At 44.3% G+C, this 20,323-nt stretch overlaps 1 protein-coding gene across 1 annotated transcript in view; it reads right to left on the bottom strand.

Annotated features, from left to right (window-relative positions):
• LOC118715513 (myosin VIIA and Rab interacting protein) overlaps nucleotides 1–20,323 on the bottom strand; it is a 137,875-nt gene that overhangs the window by 67,120 nt on the left and 50,432 nt on the right. The window contains exon 3 of the mRNA XM_036431940.2: nucleotides 12,062–12,283. Within this exon, the coding sequence (XP_036287833.1) occupies nucleotides 12,062–12,283 (222 nt within the window). The remainder of the gene's footprint in view (nucleotides 1–12,061; nucleotides 12,284–20,323) is intronic.

Below are 20,323 nucleotides of genomic sequence, written 5' to 3'. Positions count from 1 at the left end.
AACATTTTAAAAAATGAGCGAACCTGACACTGGCATTCGTGCTGAGCTGGATGTTTATGGCTGATGCGGAATGAGATCATACACTTCTGTGAGAAAGCAACGTGGCACTCTTTCAGGAGAGTCAAAAATACAAGCACAGACTTTGAGCCAAGAATTCTACTCCTGGAAATTTTCTTAGGAAAATAACCAGACGCAGAAGGACATCTGCATAAAAATGTTCATGGGAGCACTATCTGCAGGTGCAAAATAAAATTAAGAAAAGAAATATGAATGTTTAAAATTATAAAAATGGGTTAATAAATCATGGCACCATATCATGATAGACTATTAGATAGGCATTAAATGATGAATATTATATAGAAGTATGGATAAGAATGGATGCATTTAAGTAAAATCATATAGAAAGAGTAGGTATTACCATGATGATCACCATGTAAAATATGGGTTTATACGGATGATAATATGTAGACATGAAGGTAATTCCATTCAGGAGAGAGGGTCACAGGTGACTTATTCGCCATGCCTGGCTTCTGATGAGCTCTCCATAAATGTCAACGCTGGTGCTGTTATCACTGCCTCTGAGGCCACGTTTCAGGGTGTCTAGGGCGCATCAGGAAGAGGAAAAAGAAAATTGGGTTTCATATGGACTAGCTCCCTTCACAACAGTGGCGGACCCAACTGGGTCTCTCTGAATAGAAGCGGGCCTATCCTTCCTTCTGAGTGCAATAGCCAGCCTGACGCCCTCCCTCTCACTCTCTTCCTACTTAGGGGAAACCTGCTCAGCACAGTGCACTGCTGCTGCTCAGAAGGACCCTCCTGGTTCTTTGGAGGGAGCAGGTCTTCTTGGCCTGTGACTGTCCCATGTACTGAAAGATGGCTGGCCCCCAGGCACCGGAGGGCAGTAGGATTCCCAGCAAGGCTGAGGTACCTGTGGGAAAGGAGAGCCTCCCAACATGTTTTATGGCGTGATTGGCAGGATAGGGGCAGCTGGAAAAGGGAGCCACATTGGAAAGGAGCAAGCAGTCACTATGGCAGGATCAGGAGAAAGTGTAGGCAAGCTTCCAAGGAGACTCTGCTCTTAGACAGCTAGTCTCTCAAGACTCTGCTCTTAGACAGCTAGTTGTCCAAAAGTAAATGTGGACAACTCATGTACACACACACACACACACACACACACACAGTGGATGCAAGGCTCGCTGTAAGTGTGCGCAAGTTGTTGTGAGCACTTGAAAAAGTGTTCTGTCAGACCTAAATTTCAGGTGAACTGCTGTTCTCTTTGGATTTTTTTTTTTAAGGTTCCCTTGCCACATAAATATTCCAAAAAGGGTGGATCCAGGAAGAATGCTCTCCTCCACTCAAAAACGTGAAATACTTCCAAGAAACCACCACATAATGTTCATAAAGGCACTTCAAGACATAAAAGAAGACAAAACAAGAACATTATACACAATAGCCAGATAAAACATTCAGACCAGAAAAAAAAAAGTTCCAAAGAAGAGAATAGGAAACAACAGAAATAGTTAAAGAGTGAGACAGCAGAATTCAGGAAAGAAATGAAACCAAAAGCACATGACAGAAATTCACAGGAGTGGTGGCAAAGAGAAGGGACATTGATGAGAGCCCCGTCAAGGATGTCAATGTAAGAATCATTCACAACTGGGAAGAACTGTCTGTAAGTGTTTTGAGCCAAACTGTCGACAAATGCTGAGAAGCACAATCTTAATGGATTGAGATAATGCTCCAGAAAATTGCAGGTTTGCACCTTATTTTATACATTACAATCAAAGGAGGAGATGTAAGTGGGTTACATGGACCCCACTGGTGACAGATGAGGGAGGCGGGAGAAAGCAAAGCAGGGAAACCTCTGGGATTGGGTAAGAGGTGAAATGATAGACACACACTTCTTTTACTCAGGTGGGTGTGGACAGTTCACAGTCAACGATGAACTCAGTAACAATGAGGGGATTGTGCTGCCAGGGGTCCGGAAAAGGGAAATGACTTCGACTTTCCAATGATATGTTATTGTAGATGCAAAAAGACAACAGACAGGCTCAGGTAAGGTAAAGATTGACCTTGGTCAGGGAGGATACCAGCTTAGGACCTGACTACCCACCATAACTGCTTTTAGTTAAGAAGCTATCATTCCAGAGCATCCTTTAAGTCTCTGAGTTTGCAAGACCACCACACAGGCCTCCCCTGAGTGGTCAGGTGAGCATGTGGCCCCTTTGTGCCCACAGGACATAGAGGACAGGCTGGAGAAAAGAAAGCAAATTGAAGAGGAGCTAGAGGGGACTGGAGATAACATGATGGCGATGAAAAGATGTACCCCACTGTTCATAAAGCTGGGGTCCTTGAAAAAGAGTAACGTCAGAGCAAGAGAAAACCAATGTGTGATGGTATGTTAGAGCAGTGGTTCTGGCTCTCACCGTGATATACTCGGCCTAACATCACCGCCTGGGAGTTTCTTAGAAATACAAATTTTAGAGGCCCTTCCAAAATCTACTAAAACCAGATACTCTAGGGCTGTGGTCGGCAAACTGCGGCTCGTGAGCCACATGCATGAGGCTCTTTGGCGCCTTGAGTGTCTCTACCACAAAATACCACAGCCTGGGCGAGTCTATTTTGAAGAAGTGGTGTTAGTAGAAGTTTAAAAAGTTTGGCTCTCAAAAGAAATTTCAACCATTGTACTGTTGATATTGGGCTCTGTTGACTGATGAGTTTGCCGACCACTGCTCTAGGGTAAGGCAGAGCAATTTGTCTTAACAAGCTCTCTAGGTGATTCTGATGCACACTCAAGTTGAAGATTTGTTATAATAGAAAAAGGTTTTCCCCAAATAAAGGAAGATCTTAATTCTAGATTAAAGGACACAGTGAGTTTAAGAAAGTCAAGTACTCGTCAATAGAACACTTCTACCACCATTCAGGTTTATGACAAATCAAGAAAAAAATAAAAATGAATCCTCTGATAATGGGAGAAGAGAAAAAATACGAAATGTATAATGTGGTAGAGTACCAATATTTTTACCTGACATCAGTACTGAAGCTGGTCTATTGTACGCCTTTTTTTTTTTTTTTTTTTTTTTTTTTTTTTTTTTTTTTTTTAGATACTTTATTGATTTTTTACAGAGAGGAAGGGAGAGAGATAGAGAGCTAGAAATGTCAATGAGAGAGAGACATCGACCAGCTGCCTCTTGCACACCCCCTACTGGGGATGTGCCGGCAACCAATGTACATGCCCTTGACCGGAATCGAACCTGGGACCTTTCAGTCTTCGGTTGTACGCCTTTTTCTAATGCATATGAGCTTATGAGCACTAAAATGTAAAGTTACACACACTTAGGGTTATTAAATGATTATTTGCTTCCTAATATCCTCACACATTCACTGAGCGATTCTGGGAAATCTTTCAGAAGATGCACACGTCTCGTTTGTTGATCCCCGAGCGGCAGTATCTTTAACTGCCTTGGGTCAATGCTGGGGAAGAAACTATAGAATTCATTATCAAAATTAAATTATTCTTGCTGTGCTATAAAAAAAAAAAGAGGCATTACAAATTGAGAAAATGCTTTCATGCTCAACGGCAATAACACTGTGCTGAATATTTCATAAAGAAAAGGAAAAAGCTATTTAACCACCTTGGGAGGAAAACAACATAATAACAGCTACCAGCTATGGGTCTAGGCATTGCTAAGTGATCCGCATCTTCTCTTTTTCTTTACAGTAACCTTTTTGAGAATATCCTGAGGTCCGGTGTAGACCACATGGGTGAGGCGAACGAATGTCAGGTGGAAAGGACTTCAAGAGACCACCAATCCTACCCCTTTCTCTGGGAGATGCTGCCAACAGGAAATTCTGGGCTCCCCATCAACACAAGACTCCAGGGTAGGAGATCACCCCCTTTTTGATCACCCCATATTTTAGGCACCATCACTCCATGTGCACACCACCGTGCTAGGAGAGGTATGGATTATGGGGTAGAGATGGCTGAGAGGAGCCTTGTGGCCCCTGAGAAGGACTTGCTGGGAGTTCCTAAGGCTCTTGGTACCACTGGTCATTGGTCAACGTCTTTCTCCTCGCTAATGAGCAGAGGACACACGGGATCTGCCTAGGTTACCACGCAGAGCTGTTCACAGCCATTTCGTTCCACTCAAAGGCTCTGCTGTGTTATACTTTTCGATCATTTTCCCCCTGTAAACTCCAGTCCCCTTGAAAGACCAAGTTGCCTTAGCCCCAAAATGCAATCGCAGTAACAAGCCTGTTTGGGTGGAAAACCTGAAGGTTACTGGCTCGAGGCAGCCTTTGCTTAGGCTTTTCTGAAATCTTAACTGGGGCTCTTCCTGTGCACACAGAGCTTGCCAGAATCCGGGGGATAAGGAGGCAGGCATGGGGGAGGGAGGAGAGAAGATGAGGGGTGGGAGTGGGTCTGGGGGGTCGATACAAGTGTGCTCCACAAGCAAAGGGCACTGCTCTTTAGGGTCCCTAGAGAACCAGCAATGCTGTGACCATGACATCAACAACAAACACAGTTTTTTGTTGTTTTTAAAAAAAATGTATTTCTTTATTGATTTCAGAGAGGAAAGGAGAGGGAGAGAGAGAGAGAAACATCAATGATGAGAGAGAATCATTGACCAGCTGCTTCCTGCATATCCCCCACTGGGGACTGAGCCTGCAACCCAGGCATGTGCCCTTGGCTGGAATCGAACCCGGGACTCTTCAGTCCACAGGCTGATGCTCTATCCACTGAGCCAAACCAGCCAGGATCAACAATCACAGTTTTCACAGTAACCGCTGTTCACTAAACACCTATCAGGCACTGAAGCAGGTTCCCTCAATTTATTCTCAAAACAATTCCAAGAGGTGGGCATTATCATCCCTACCCTTCGCACAGAGCGTGGTGGATTGGAACTAAGCAATTCCAGGGTCTGCTATTTCCAACATACCACGTGGACAGACTGGTTTCAGGACGCTCTCCTCCTGAAATGATGTGCTGCGACCACTTCCTTTCTCTCTGTCCTCCCGGTCCTCCTCGCCCCAGGTTCTCAGCTCATGCTCTCCTGTCCTGGGTGAATATGGCCGTTGTCCCAGCTGTCACGGCAGCAAGCTTTCCAACCCTGTCCCATCGACTGAACCAAACATGTTTCATGAAGATGAATCCATTCAGGCCAAGTTCTTTCCCGTCTTCATGCTTCAGTTTCCCTATATGTAAAATGGGGATCATAACAGTATCAACTTCATCGTTTCATGGTGAATATTGAAGAGTTAATATTTATAAGACTCCTAGAGCACTGCCTAGCACACAGTGTTATGTAAGCGGCTGTTATATAAAATTCTCTCTAAATAAAGCTTGCCACTCCGACAGCTGGGACAATGGCCATATTCATCCAGGAAAGGAGAGCACGTGCTCATAGAAGCTGGGACGGGGAAGACGGGAGGATGGACAACAAAGAAAGTTCTCGCTGGGCTTCTGGGCCCGGGTAGCTGGCTGAGCGAGGAGGCCTGTGGGGCAGCTGAAGGTCAGGGGCCTAGGGGCCCAGGCTATATTCCTGATGGTAAGAAGACTCCTGAAACTGAGACTTAACAAGATGACCCTGACTAGCCACATAGTCTATTGGAGTTTCAGAGTTTCAAGGCTCAAAAATGGAGCTAATCTCTTGCCCCTGACAGAGTTCTTATAAAGATTAGAGGAGCCCAAGCCGGTTTGGCTCAGTGGTAGAGCGTCGGTCTGCGGACTGAAAGGTCCCGGGTTCGATCCAGTCAAGGGCATGTACATTGGTTGCGGGCACATCCCCGGTGGGGGGTGTGCAGGAGGCAGCTGGTTGATGTTTCTCTCTCATCGACATTTCTAGCTCTCTATCTCTCTCCCTTCCTCTCTGTAAAAAATCAATAAAAATATATTTAAAAAAATAAAAATAAAAATAAAAATAAAGATTAGAGGAAATAACTCGTCTGAAAAGGCAAATTCAATCCCATGTCCATAGCAGGCACTCTTGATATATTCATTTGTTGTTTAATCTATTGATAGTAAAGAATTGGTGAATGGAAAATAGATGCTTAGCTTTCACTGCGGGCAATTTCAATTTTAAAGAATCTCCAGCTGCCTCATGACTCAGGTCACTCTGACAATGATTAGACTGAGTACTGCAGTCACAGTCTCTATGGAGATCTGCTACAGACAGATCAATAATGGAAATTGCCCATTAACTATCTCTTCAAAATACAAGTCCCCTTCAATGGCTCCATTTTTCCTAGGAAACTGGATGATTTTAACGCTGGTGTAAAGTGGGGTGGTTGGGGGACAGCAACACTGGGTGATGCAGGAGGGGATTTTGGGATGAGGAGGAAAGGAACAAATCTTAGATGTTTTATTTTAATCTTATTTGTACCAGATTATAAAAGCACATGTCCAAAATGGGAAAAACTTGAAAACAAAATGGAAATTAGAGAAGAAAAATAGTACCCATAAGTCCACTTCCTAATTACTGTAAACAGCACTGATTGTTAATTTCCTTTCAGTCCTTTTCCTATATTTTCTTGATTACATAGTAATTATATTACATGTGCATTTTGTATTGCAGTTTTAAATCTAACAGTTTAAAGTAAGGATTCATCCACGTTAACCCAACACACACATTATTTTAAAGGTCTCATCACATTCAGTTGAGTTGAATGTACCCTACTTTACATCCACTGTTCTATTGTTGGGCATTTAGATTATTTTTCTCTTTTTAAAAGACTTTACTTTATTACATACGGTGTGGCTCGGTGATTGAGCGTTGACCTAGGAACCAGCAGGTCGAAGTTCAATTCCCGGTCAGGGCACATGCCTGGGTTGCAGGCTCAATCCTCAGTGTGGGGCATGCAGGAGGCAGCCCATCAGTGATTCTCTCTCATCATTGATGTTTCTCTCTCTCTCTCCCTCTCCCTTCCTCTGTGAAATCAATAAAAACACATTTTTAAAAAATGCATCTTTATTGATTTTTAAAAATATTTATTGTTGAAAGTATTAGGGATGTCCCTTTTCCCACTGACCCCCTCCACCTCACTCCCACCCTCTCCCAGGCCTTCACCACACTATTGTCTGTGTCCATGGGTTATGCATATTCCTATATAATAACAGGGTAATATACAAATCAACCAAACGGTGCAAGGACTATGATGTGCACTGACCACCAGGGGGCAGACTCTCAATGCAGGAGTTGCCTCCTGGTAGGCAATGCTCTCCCACAGGAGGAGTGCCGCCACTAAGCCATAAACAGCTGATGGCTGATGAGCACAACCTTGGTGGCAGGAGCCTCTCCCACCTCCGTAGCAGCGCTAAGAATATCTGACTGACGGCTTAGGCTCAAGCCATCAGTCAGACACCCCCTGAGGGCTCCTGGACTGATAAAGGGTACAGGCCGGGCTGAGGTGAACCCTTCCTCCCCCAGTGCACGAATGTCATGCACTGGACCTCTAGTATGAATATAAGTTCTTTGGTTAATCTCTCTTCCCACCCTCATGCCTGCTTTCCCTCTGAGATTCATCCGTCTTTTTTATATTACAAATAATTCACCCATTTTTGTACAGCACTTAAAAAATAATTTGTTTCCTTTTTAGGTATAGGTTTTCAAAAATGAAATTATAGAGTAAAAGGGTGTGGACATGCTACAGGCTCTTGATACTTGTTTGTTAAAAGGTTATGGCCACTTAGACTTCACCAGCAATGAGAAGGCCTTTTTCAATCTGTGTGATGAGTAAAGAAAAAAAATTACCGATGAGGAAAATATACTACATGAAGCACAAACTTGCTTTTTAGTGAGGTTCAATATTTTCCTATATATTTGTTAACCTGTAAGTGTCCTTATCCAATAGTGATCATTTTTAAATGTTAAATCTCTTTAGAGATATTGCACACCCATTGGGTATCTCTAAAACATATTGTGAAGTTTATACCAAAAGGGCAGTATACAAATTTGTGAATCATGTGGGCTGTGTGAATACCAAGAGATAAGTGATCAGATATCCAAGATTCCAACTCCAAGAGGAAAGAAATGAAGTCTTAAGTTGTCTCAGAAAAACCAAAGCGAATGACACAGGCATAATGAGGAGATGTGTTTTGATTTCAGTTCCAAGAATCATTTTTTTCTCTCATTCCCTGAAAACAATCTCCCAAACCGGTCTGTGTTAAAGGTAATAGCACAAAATGATAAAAATCAGAGAGAACCATTTTTATAATAAAGCAAAGAACTAGAAAGACAGTTTGTTCCCAAGGGAATTAGAGACATTGTTCTTGAATCCATTTGACCCGAAATAATAATGGTTGAGATGTATGGGCTGAGCTCACTCTGAAGGTTTCATTTCCTGCAAAAGACCTCAAAATGCAACTACCACATGTGCTTACTTACACAGTGTTTGAAAGAATATGTATAGTAAGTGGTCAAGAACATAAATTTATGTATAACAAAAAAAAATGACAAAGGGGATGATTCAGTAATATCCCATTGATTCTATAACTTCTAAAATAAGTCATCCAGCCCTAACTGGTTTGGTTCAGTGGATAGAATGTGGGCCTGCAGACTGAAAGGTCCCAAATTCAATTCCGGGCAAAGGCACATGCTCAGGGTGCGGGCTTGATCCTCAGTAGGGGGTGTGCAGGAGACAGCCAATAAATGATTCTCTCTCATCTTCGATGTTTCTATCTCTCTCTCCCTCTCCCTTCCTCTTTGAAATCAATAAAAATATACTTTTTAAAAACACACACAAAAACAGCCTGCTGATGTGGCTCAGCAGTTGAGCATCAACCCAGGAACCAAGAGGTCACCAGTTCAATTCCCAGTCAAGGCACGTGCCTGGAGTTGTGGGCTCAATCCCTGGTGGGGGCCTTGCAGGAGGCAGCCAATTGATATCTTCCTCTCTCATTGATATTTCTATCCCTCTACCTCCTTTCTCTCTAAAAATCAATAAAAATACACTTTTTAAAAAAAGTAATCCATCATTCATTCCATAATAAATTCATGCGTTTGTTAATTCCCCCAGCTTAAAAATTTTAAACTGACACTAACAACAGAAACCCATTTTAATGCAAAACATATAGAGCAAAAGAATTGATCATAATTTCAGCAATGACTGTGAAAAGGAAATTTTCATTTAAAATAAAAGTTCTTTGATAAATAACCAAACAGAACACTAAGACATATGGCTCTTTTTCATTGAGATGGAAAGGAAGAAAGCTGCAGTGACAGTGACTAGGCCCTGGATCCTCCCTGATGAACCCCACGTTTCCAATGCAAGTCTCTCAGTTAGAGCTACACAGAGGCAGGCCCCGGGGCCTCACACAGTTACTTACTTCTGATGCAACTTGTTAATATTATCCCAGGAACATCTACCCTCAACTCCTCGCTCCTTAGTTATTTGTGGACAAACATTTTTATTATTATAATTATTCATGGTTCCACGGTATCTCAAAAACCATGCATATGGTAGCCATGGGATAAACCGCTAGAGATGAAATCAATGCAGCAAACATGGGATTGATTCTCCTGGGAAAGGAAAAGCACATCGTGGGCTGTGGGGAGGGAACTTGGTTCTGAAAGTGACCTCACTAAAATGGTCATCTCTGCACCTTCTCAGAGCCGCTCTCTACCGTTTCATTGAGACTGCACACGCACACGCACACGCACATGCACATGCACACGCACACGCACATGCACACGCACAATGGGTTCTTTGTGGAATCTGACGTATACAATGTTTTAAATCCAACTGCTTGGATATGAATATGCTCAGAGGACGTCCCAAAGACTGAAACCTGAAGTAAATCACTTCTAAAGCAAGAGGCGAATTGCAGATTGCACGAGGGGCAGAGAGTCTGACGGACACAGTGGATGGCGGTACGGAGTGCCCCATAACACAATCCCCCAGCATGACACCGGTTTTTTCTACAGAAGATCAGTATTTAAAGTCTAAACCATCTGTTGTAAACTGTGTTGTTGTTGTTGTTTTGTTTAAAAAACTGTGAATGTTTTTAAAGTTATTTATCTGGAAATTTCCATACTTGATTCAAGTCAAAATATGCCTTAGATGCTCGTGTAATGCTGGGGTTGGGCAGCTTGTTACTATACACATCAAATGGACTTTTCTGAGACATCCTGCAAAGTGTAAAAACCGGTCAGACTGAGGTACTCTGACCTGGACATTCTTCTCTATCAGTTTCAAGAGAAATGTCCAGAAGCAAAAACCTACCACATGTATCCTAGGAACTTCTTTCTTAGGTTCTGATGATGAACTTGAATAACTGAAAAACCAGAAATGAGCTCAAATTTCCCGTCCCCTTTGATTTCAGAAAATACAATAATAATCCCAAGACTCCTGAGATGCCCCCACCAGACATCATTCAAGATGAAAAGAGCAAAATTCCAGCTTCTCCTCAGCAACTTCTTTCTGCCAATTCCGATTAAACCACCTTGGTGTGTCCTAGCTACGCTAGACATGCGGAACATGGAAGACCCCTCGATGACCATCCCTTTTCTTAGAATAATCGGAACAAATGTACATTCGTGTTTTGGATGTCTTTCCAGGCATCCTGCTGTGTGTGGTCCATTATGTTCCAGTGTCCGCCTCTGAGACTCGGGGAACTGCCGCGGAGTGTTTACACTGAAATAACACAGGACTATTCCGCAGGATTCCCCGAGCCTCCTGCCTCCTCAGGAAATTATAGGAATGTGAAGCGGACATTTAAAATGCAGCCTCAGGAGCCATGTGCTGTCCTTTGACAACTTGTTTTTCAATATCTGGCTGCTCCTTGAGACAGCCTTCTGGGAAGAAAGCAGCACAGGATGGGAATCAGAAGGCTGGCTTCTGGGGCCACGTTCTTCCATTTGTAAGTGATGTGCCTGAGTTCGTGCACCCGTCACTCAGCAATCCTGCCCTTTCGTGACAGCGATGTGTCACTTAATTGTAACTGATAATAAATAAACTCATGTGACTCAGGGTGGATGTGGGGTGGAGAAGATGTGACTGTATGCTTACGGCTATTGGCTGCTTAGTACATTTGGAGATTTTTTTGAGCCACAGAGGAGAGGAACAGAGAAAAACCAAAAGAAACAAAATTATGTCAGTACTGCTATGTCCTCTGTGTGGGGTGGGGGTGGGTATATTGAAGGACAGGAAAGAACAGAGTATCTTAAAAACTGCTATTCTGATGATTTTCAACTGCTACTTTCAATGATTTCATAACCCCCTGAGGAACGAACCCCGATTCTTCACACAAATTGACCAACTCTCCATGCCTCTGCAAGGGTCTGCTCCAGGCCTTCCCCATACCCCGGGGAGCTGTGGTCTCTGTTCATGCCACCCCTTGTCCAAGAATGCCCTGTGGTTCCTCCTCTCTGAGCTCCACCCAGGGTCCCCTCCTCTTCATGAAACCTCTTCAGGACACTCCAACACTCTGGATCCTTTTCTCTTTAATGACCACCAGGGTCATTAAAATTCCCAAAACCTCCTTCATACCCTGCATTTGTCTACTATCGAACACTGCCCTGGCCTAGTATTCAGGCCCGAAGATGTGGGTGCCTTTTACATGTCAGGCTATGTACGGTGCTACACATGGAGCTGAGTAAGACAGGGACAGTCCCTGTCCGTGAGGCTCCCACCACGGGTTGGGCAGCACAGTGGTGCCCTCACGGACATTTGAGCCAAGTGCTGTGCGCGACACACCCAACCAGCTGGGTGCAGCACTGCAACGTTCATGCATTTCAAACACCGCCCCTCTCCCCGAAAGCGGACAGGTTCTGACCATGAACTTGAATAACATAGAAAAACTGGAATGGCGCTCAAATCATGGTTTCTGGGTTCCGCATCGTTCCTAAGACTCCCACACGTACTTGTGGAATGAATGAATGAATGAAAGTTGAGAAATGTGGTCCGCTCTGTGATATCAGCTCACACAGTACCCTTGCGGCCCCTCACCTGGGTAACCTACTGCTCGCAGGACTGTGTGCCCGTCCATCGCTGCTCGCCCTACCTGGCTGAAGGAAGATGGGCGGTGCCAGACGAGGCCCCCGGGGCCCGCCCGGCCACTCACCTGGCTTGCTGGCAGACGGAGCAGAGCCACACCTTCTCGCGCTTCTGGTAGGCGCAGCAGCTCTTGCAGACGTTGAAGGCGCAGTCCCCGCAGCGGCGCTTGGTGTTGACGAGGAAGGTGAAGGGCGAGCAGCAGCGCATGCAGCAGTGCTCCACGAACTTGCGGTGCTTGGAGAGGATGCTGCACTTGCTGCCCTCCTCGTCCAGCTTCTGCTTCATCTCGCTGTGGCGGGCGGACAAGGGAAGAGAGGACCAGGTCAGGGGGCTCTCCCCCCAGAGCATCCCTACCCCGGCCCGGCCACAGACCAAGCCACGTGGAGGGCCTTCCTGCACAGCAATACGGCTCACTCTGGCTTCTCAGAGAGCCAGAGAGGAGCCCCCAGGTGGGTCAGCGTTGGGGGCGTCTGTATGTCACATTTTCTATGGGAAAGCACGAACACCCCGCTACTTACATGTCAGATCCTAGACAGAGACACGTATCATCATTAGAAAACTAAGTACAACCTCAGAAAAGGAAACCTTTAATGTAATTACACCTTCTTAAAGGAGCCGGAGATCGTGTTGTTATGCTACTGTATTAAAACATTAATCTGCCCAACAGCCCTGCTGGGAATATGATCGATGTGGTGCTGGCCCTATTTAGCATCCCTGGGAATGGAAGCACCCGGGGGATCTTAAAAGCTTTCAAATCAACCTGAGTGGAGGACTCCTAAGCGGCGGTGAGTCAGGGCTGCATAAAACACAACCCTCAGAGCCTCAGATCCTCGGACCAAAAGAAAACTCTCAAAATCATTGACCTAAGTGGTCAACAGAGGCTGCGTACATAGGAGTTTTCCTTGCCTGACCCATTAGGCGTGGAACAGGTAAGCAAAAAAAAAAAAAAAAAAAAATCAATAAAATATATATTTTTAAAAAGACCTCTGCTATATTAGTAATTATTTGTAATTTTGTCCCCCTTTTCTTTCTAAATGTTGCTTATTTGAGCCTAAGCGTTTTACTGCAAACTTTATGCAGATTCTCTCTTTCAGCAGCTTCTCCCACGAAGGCTCCAGGCTACCTCTCTTGCCTCAAGCCAAAATGAACGCCGCAGCCGCTAGCCCGCAGAGCCCCCGGCCGGCCGGCGCTCCCCATCGGACCAGGCTTATCTATCGGTTTAAATTCCCTCTTCATGCCTAGATGGCATGCCTCAGAGGCTGAGCGCCAATCTATGAACTAGGAGGTCATGGTTCGATTCCCGCTCAAGGCACGTGCCCAGGTTGTGGACTACCACTCAGTGATTCTCTCTCATCATTGATGTTTCTCTCTCTCCCTCTCCCTTCCTCTCTTAAATCAATGAAAATGTACTTTTTAAAAGTTCCCTCTGCACTTCTACCCCCTGGGAATTTCCCTTTCTTACCTTTCCTGCCAACTTTAAAAAAAGAGAGAGAGAGAGAGAGAGAGAGAGAGAGAGAGAGAGAGAGAGAGATAATCCACCTGCCATAGAATGTACCCTTCCGATTGTACAATTCGGTGGTTTTAGTACATTCACAAAATTGTGTTGGGCACCACCCCTGCCTGATTGCAGAACATTTCCATCAACCCCAAAGAAGCCTACATTATGCAGTCACTCCTCACGGCCAGCCCCCTCAGTCCCTGCCAACCACCAACTCCTTCCTGGTTCTATGGCTTTGCTTATTCTGGACACAAACTACATAAAAGGAATCACACCACCTGTGGTCTGTTGTGTCTGGCTTCTTTCTTTGCATGTGTTCCGAGCCCACCCATGCAGTAGCATGTATCAGCACTCCATTCCTTTTTACTGCCAAATAATATTCCATTAATATACCCTATTTCATTTGTCCATTCATCAGCTGATGGACATCTGGGCTTTTCTATTCTTTGGCTATTATAAATAATGCTGCTATGAACACTCATGTATATGTATTTGTGTGGATATATATTTTAAATTCTAGGAGTAAAATCACTGGATCATATGGTAATGCTATGTTTAAATTTTTAAAAAAACTGCCAGACTGTTTTCCAAATGGCTGCACCATTTTTATATCCCCATCAGCAATATTTGAGGGTTCCAATTTCTCCACCTCCTCACCAACACTTGCTGTTGTCTGCCTTTTCTATTATAGCCATTATACCCAGGGAGTACGGCGTGTTATCTAATTGTGGCATTGATTTGCATTCCCCTAATGACGAATAATGCTGAGCACCTTTTCATATCCATATCGGCCATTTGTACATCTTCTCCAAAGAGAAATCTATTCACAGCTTTTGCCCATTTTAACAGTACATTATTCATCTTTTTATTGTTGTGTTGGAGGAGTTCTCTAAATGTATTCTGGACACAAGTTCCTTATCAGTTTTATGACTTGCAAATATTTCCTCTTTCTTATGTTAAACCTCATATTTTATTAGTATTTTTATGTGTTTCTAGTATAAAGAAGGGTCACACTAGTTCATCCCACCCTCCTATTAGAATTGGAAATCTACATGTGGTTTTATAACCTCATTTTTCACTTAACAACAACATATCACAAACATCTTCCCACGGCAATTCGGGGAGTGTTCGCAGCGTTAACCTCCGGTGACGTGGGCTGGCTGACACATCGGCCCATACGTGAGCAGGGCTGGCTGCCCGGCACAGCCGTCTCCCGGGCTGCTCTGTGGCCTGATGGGTAATAGGGAAAGGCTGAATCAGTATTGAAAGGGGAAGCCACGTCAGGTCAACTAATAATCCTGTGAGGTAAAATATGACATGCACTTTGATGAACAAAACATTCACTGGGGAACAGGACAGTGTTTTTGTCCTCAGGCACGAAGACGTCGATATCTGGTCCCTCAGATTTAGAACCGAAGAACGAAGTCATCAGCGGCCCTGACATCTGTAAGCAACACAAGAACAGTGTCGGCAATGGACTGGATATTGATATTCTATTGATATTTCTCAGACACTAAATTAAATGGGATAACACACCCAGGAAGGAAAGTCTTTGGGGATCAAAAAAGCTCTATGAACGCAATCTACAGAATCCCTGGAGCTTCATGAGTTCTGTTTCTTGATACACAGGACTGTAAATAGCGAATCTGATCAGCGTCTGCAAAACCGCTCCTCCCCAAGCGTCCTGAGCTCAGTGAATGGACCCTCCATCCACACACGACTACAGCCAGACCCGGGCATTTTCTTGGTCTTGTCCCTCCTTGCATATCATGGTCAATCCATGCTCTACACATTGTATCTTCCAAATACAAAGCACCTGGCATTCATTCACTTGTCTCCATCTTTGCTTTGCCCCCACCCACCCCTGGTCCAACTTGGCTCATCTCTCCCGAGACCAGGGGAACAGGCTCTTCCTAAACTTCTCCCTCTTCCGCAATCTCTTCTTTCAACTACAGCAAGAAAGTCCTTTCGAGTATGAACATCTGATTGGATCACCCACCTGCTTCACATGCTTTACAGATTCCAGTTTCCCCCCCAAGACAAACAGGAGCCCGGGTGCCTCCAAACGCACCCCCTCCTCTCAGGGTGCGAGAGCCACACAGCCTGTTCCATTTCTTACTGATCTTTGAAAATGCTGTCTTTTTTCCTTTGAGGTTTTCCTACACATCCTCTCTTCTTGAAAGCTCAGCCTCAGTCCATTTCCCTCCTCCATTTCTCCACAAAGGCCGGCCATCTGCACAGACAGCCCTGGGCAGCCCACCACTGTGGTTTTACAGATGGAAATGGTACACCCATGTCCATGTTTCCTAACGATGCTCTTAGATTAGAACATGGCAGCATGCCTTCTCCTTCCTCCTACCCTGGATGTGAATCCCTGGAAAACATGGGAAGCGTCTGCATTTCAGTTTTAATTTTCATAAATCCCTTTGGTGGTGTTCCCCAGATTGTGGCATGTGGACCACTGCTGATGGGCCAGACGAACATGGGTGGTGCAGGACTAAATACTTTTTTTTATGATAAATTATGTTTTGGTTTTAATACAGATTAGGAAAAAATTTAATAACATTGTTAGCCTGGTATTTCAAGAGATGTAAATGCTTAGATTTAGTTGAAATTCTATTTAATATTTTTTAAGTGAGATGTTTAAGAGGAAAATACTAAGTAAATAGCAACAAAGTTGATATATGCATTTGGCAAAATTTTTGAAAGTGGTTGCCTACAGACTCACAATGAGAGAGAGAGATGTGTTCAATAGGCAGAGCCCATCAAACAGTTTCTCAAATGGCCAAGGATGTGGAAACTTCTGGAGATGGTTCCATAAAACAAGAGACAACTCGGCATAATCCTATATGGAGAGGTTTTCTTCTCGGCCACTAAGGTCTCCGCCACTGGAAAGTACAGCTGCCAGTGACACTAGAGGCTGCTAGAAGCTTGCTGAGACTGAAGTTTAGACAGACTAATCTTTATTCAGTTCACTATGCAGCTACACGAGTTCTATTTCATATCCTATTACCTTCAATTAACATTCATTCAGAGTCCACTAGAGGACAGCCCTGCACCTAGAAATGGGGGAGAAGGGGAAAGATGATCACTTAGCAACCAGACTGTGTCATCTATTGGGCCATGATGACTAGAACGATCAGAATGAATAACAAGACACTTTGAAATCTTTCAGTAAGGTTTCAGTTTCTCAGCATTTGTTTAGTCATGGGATGTGGTCCTACCTCATAAAAACAGTTAATACTAGCTCTTGAATGCCTGTTTTTAAGTCTGTTTTTAAGTCTTTTTTCACTTTACAGGTAAGAAAGTCTGTTGTGCTGGAGAACCAGCTAGTGGACAGGTAGCTGGGAAAAAGTGAGCAAGAGAGAGAGAGAGAGAGGGAGAGAGAGAGAGAGAGAGAGAGAGAGAGAGAGAGAGAGAGAGAGAGCAAGCGCAGAGCTCAAAGAACAGGGAGTCTTGTGTATATGATGTATTGTAGGCGTGCTCTTGAACTAAAGGAAGAAAGAGAAACAGAATAGAAAAGAGGAAGGCGGCGAGCAGATACGTGGTCTGATCCAGGGAGCTCTGGAGCACGGGTTGTACTGCAGAGCAGGTCCCACACTGAGGAAAGAGGATGGCCTTTGTGCCCCTGTGTTATTAGTCAGTCCTGTAGTGGGAAGCCACTCCACCCTGATCCAAAGAGGGTGTAACCTCTAGGGAGAAAAATTCTCCTGACCTGGGAGCAGCTGGGAGCAGCTGGGAGCCATTGGCAGTCAAAACTTGGAGACCCTGGGCTGTGGGTGTCCTGGACAAGCAAAGGGGACTTGGGCAGGCCACTGCAGCCCCCGCCACTAAGCATTTTGTCCATGGGTGTTGCTGGTAGGGATCAGGGCAAAGGTTTGAATTTGAAAGACGTTCTTATGATTGCCTTAGGTTTGCAGTTATCACCAATGTTCTTATTTATAAAATATGTAAGTACAATGAAGTCACTAGGAAAAGAAAAGAGATTTTAAAAAAAATCAGGAACCAAATATAACCAGAACGAGGCATCTGCTCTAACTCTACGGCCAGTTCCAGGCCAGCCTCAACACGTGGATCCATCTCCAAACCACAAATCCGATTCCTGGCAAACACCGACTTTATTGAGAGCTCTGTGCGGAAGTGGAGGTGTGAGCTATGTGGCTGAAAACTTCCTTTTATCAACTGCCCTTCAAACATCTCCTCTGGCCTGAACACTTGTGTCTCCGGTGTGCCCGGGATTGCCCCAGAACCACCTGCTATTTTATAAACACATCCTTGGGATGGGGGTGCAGGAGCCAGGGGGTGTTTGGCTCATCTGCTGCACAAATATACTGACCAGAAGAGATACTTTATTTTTATTTTATTTTAATAGATCTTTAAATCGATCGTTAGTGGGAAAGAGAGAAAAACACTGATGTGAGAAAACATTAATCGGTTGCCTCCTGCGGATCAAGCCTGCAACCCGAGCGTGTGTCCTGAATTGAACTGACTGCTCTTTAGTGCACCGGACAACACCCAACCACCTCAGCCAATGCAGCCAGGGCCAGAAAAGGTACTTTCATGCTTTCACTGAGCATCAAAGTTCTCTCCAAGCTTCCCAAAAGCCACAGCAAAAGAGGGGAAAGGGTATATTGATGGGATTTTCAGTTTCACAAAGAAGGAAGTTCACCGTTTTCTCACAACAGGTTACATTTCCTAGAACCCAATTCTACATGAAACTTCTCCTGTGGAGCTTATACTGGGAGCTTATACAGTGCCATAAAGGTTCCTGTTGTCAAACGCCCTGGAGAGATGGCATCCCCACTCGTGTCTCTCTTCGAACTCTAGTTCTCTCTGCCCCTGCCCTTATCATAATGTGCAGTGACTGACGTTGCCTATCTGTTCATTTGTTTCCTTGTGCATTGTCCCCATTGGGGATCCAGGAGGGCCGGCCCGTGTGGGTGACTCACCACTGTGTGCCCGGCCTGCCCGCAGGGCCCAGTCCCAGGCTCTCGGCTCGTTTTGAATAAATAAGTAGATTAGCTGGTCAAGCGTTAGGTGATGTGGCGCAGCAGGAGAGTGTTAGGAGCTAAAATCAGCAGGGCCAACATAGTCTAGCATAGCAATCAAAACCGAATAATGTGTGATGGAGAACATTTATAATCAGTAGCCCCCCGCTACTCAAAATGAAGGGTTAAAAATTATGTTATACGGCAGAGGTACACATGGGCACCCGTATGCTGGATATCCCGAGGAGACAGTTTGGACACGGGAAACGACTGCTACCCTTTGTTTGGTTTTGGGTTTTCTTTCTTCTACTGCAGGATGATTTCACCTTTTCCCCGACGACATCTAATTCAGCGCCGCGTGCACCGCACAGGTTAAAAGCAAATGGATCACGGGTAGGCTGAAAGGAGGGCCAGGCCCAGCTTTCCAAATATCAGAAACCTGTATTTCAGGTTTGTATTCAGCAATGGTATTTGGTTATGGATTAAGCCTGGTCGAAAGTAAAACTTGAAAGAGATCTCTGAAAAAATGAGTTCCTTTAAACATTTCTCAAATTTGATTAAACACTTAATACCCATTTATCCCCCAAATAAAATTAAAAAGCCTCTGATGGCACCTAGAGAAAACCACACCATTCATCATCATAATAGATGCTTTTCTATATTACTCTAGACAACTCCAGCTTATGGGAAATGAAGTTGACATATTTTCTTATCTATGAGCTTGACATGACTGGAGAAATAATGTTGAGGATGATAATGTTTGCTGACTCACCCTAGTATATTTGTGTCTCAGAAACAGGATTCCATTTTCAGGGGAAACAAAGCCTCGTAATTAGGATCATGAGTCAGGCAACAACAAGAGGGGAAAAAAAATATGAATGCTAAGCAGACACGAAAAAGACACCCATCCTTTAAAATATGTTTAAGAGTGATAATATTTACTGGTTCGTTTTTCCTAGTAGGTATTTTATAATGCTGAAATAGCTCAAATTGTTACCAAAATATTTTGTATCATTCCCAAGAGACTTGGCAGGCTTCTGGAACACAATGCTCAGCAATTATTGTTGTTTTGCACAATCAAGACCACTGAGTATCTGTAAATAGTGTTTAAACGAGGTTGTAAGTGGTTCCTTCGGTAATTTCTGTTGGCAACAAAACTGGCAATTCCATTAACAAAAATGTTAAGCAATAGTAGGGGCTCACACCTGTCTACAGGAGCCCAGTTTCTCACCCCACAAAAACAATATGGTGCCACCAACAGACATGGGTGCTGCTGCCAGCATGGGATCATGAGTGGATGGCAGACCCATGAACTCTTGTTCAACTCTCAGGTACAGAGTCTATTAGGTTCTCTTGGATAAGCTTATCCACCCACTACTCTCTGCAGAATCAGTTGCTTCCTCCTTGTTCTGTAGACATCTCTTCTAAACAGCGCTCTAACAATACATCATTCTTTTTTTTAATATACTTTTTAAAAAATTAATTTCAGAGAAGAAAGGAGAGGGAAAGTGAGGTAGAAACATAAATGAGAGAGAATCATTGGTAAGCTGCCTCCTGCATGTCCCCTGCTGGGGATCGAGCCTGCATCCTGGGTATGTGCCCCCTGCAACCCGGGTATGTGCCCTTGACCGGAATCGAACCCGGGACCCTTCAGTTCACGGTCTGACACTCTATCCACTGAGCCAAATCGGCTAGGGCACGTCTGTCGTTCTGTTGAGCACTTGACATGCACCGTTTAACGCCCTCCGAAGACAGATCTTGACCCTAATGTAAGATGAGGAAATGAAGGCATACTCCACCACGTCATAACTGTGTGTTTGCAGGTCCACTTCTCCTTCTAGTA

Source organism: Pipistrellus kuhlii, unplaced genomic scaffold (genome assembly GCF_014108245.1).
Source record: "Pipistrellus kuhlii isolate mPipKuh1 unplaced genomic scaffold, mPipKuh1.p scaffold_m20_p_11, whole genome shotgun sequence".
Lineage (NCBI taxonomy): Eukaryota > Metazoa > Chordata > Mammalia > Chiroptera > Vespertilionidae > Pipistrellus > Pipistrellus kuhlii.
The sequence above is the reverse complement of the archived record's forward strand: the minus strand, read 5'-3'. Positions and strand labels throughout refer to the sequence as shown.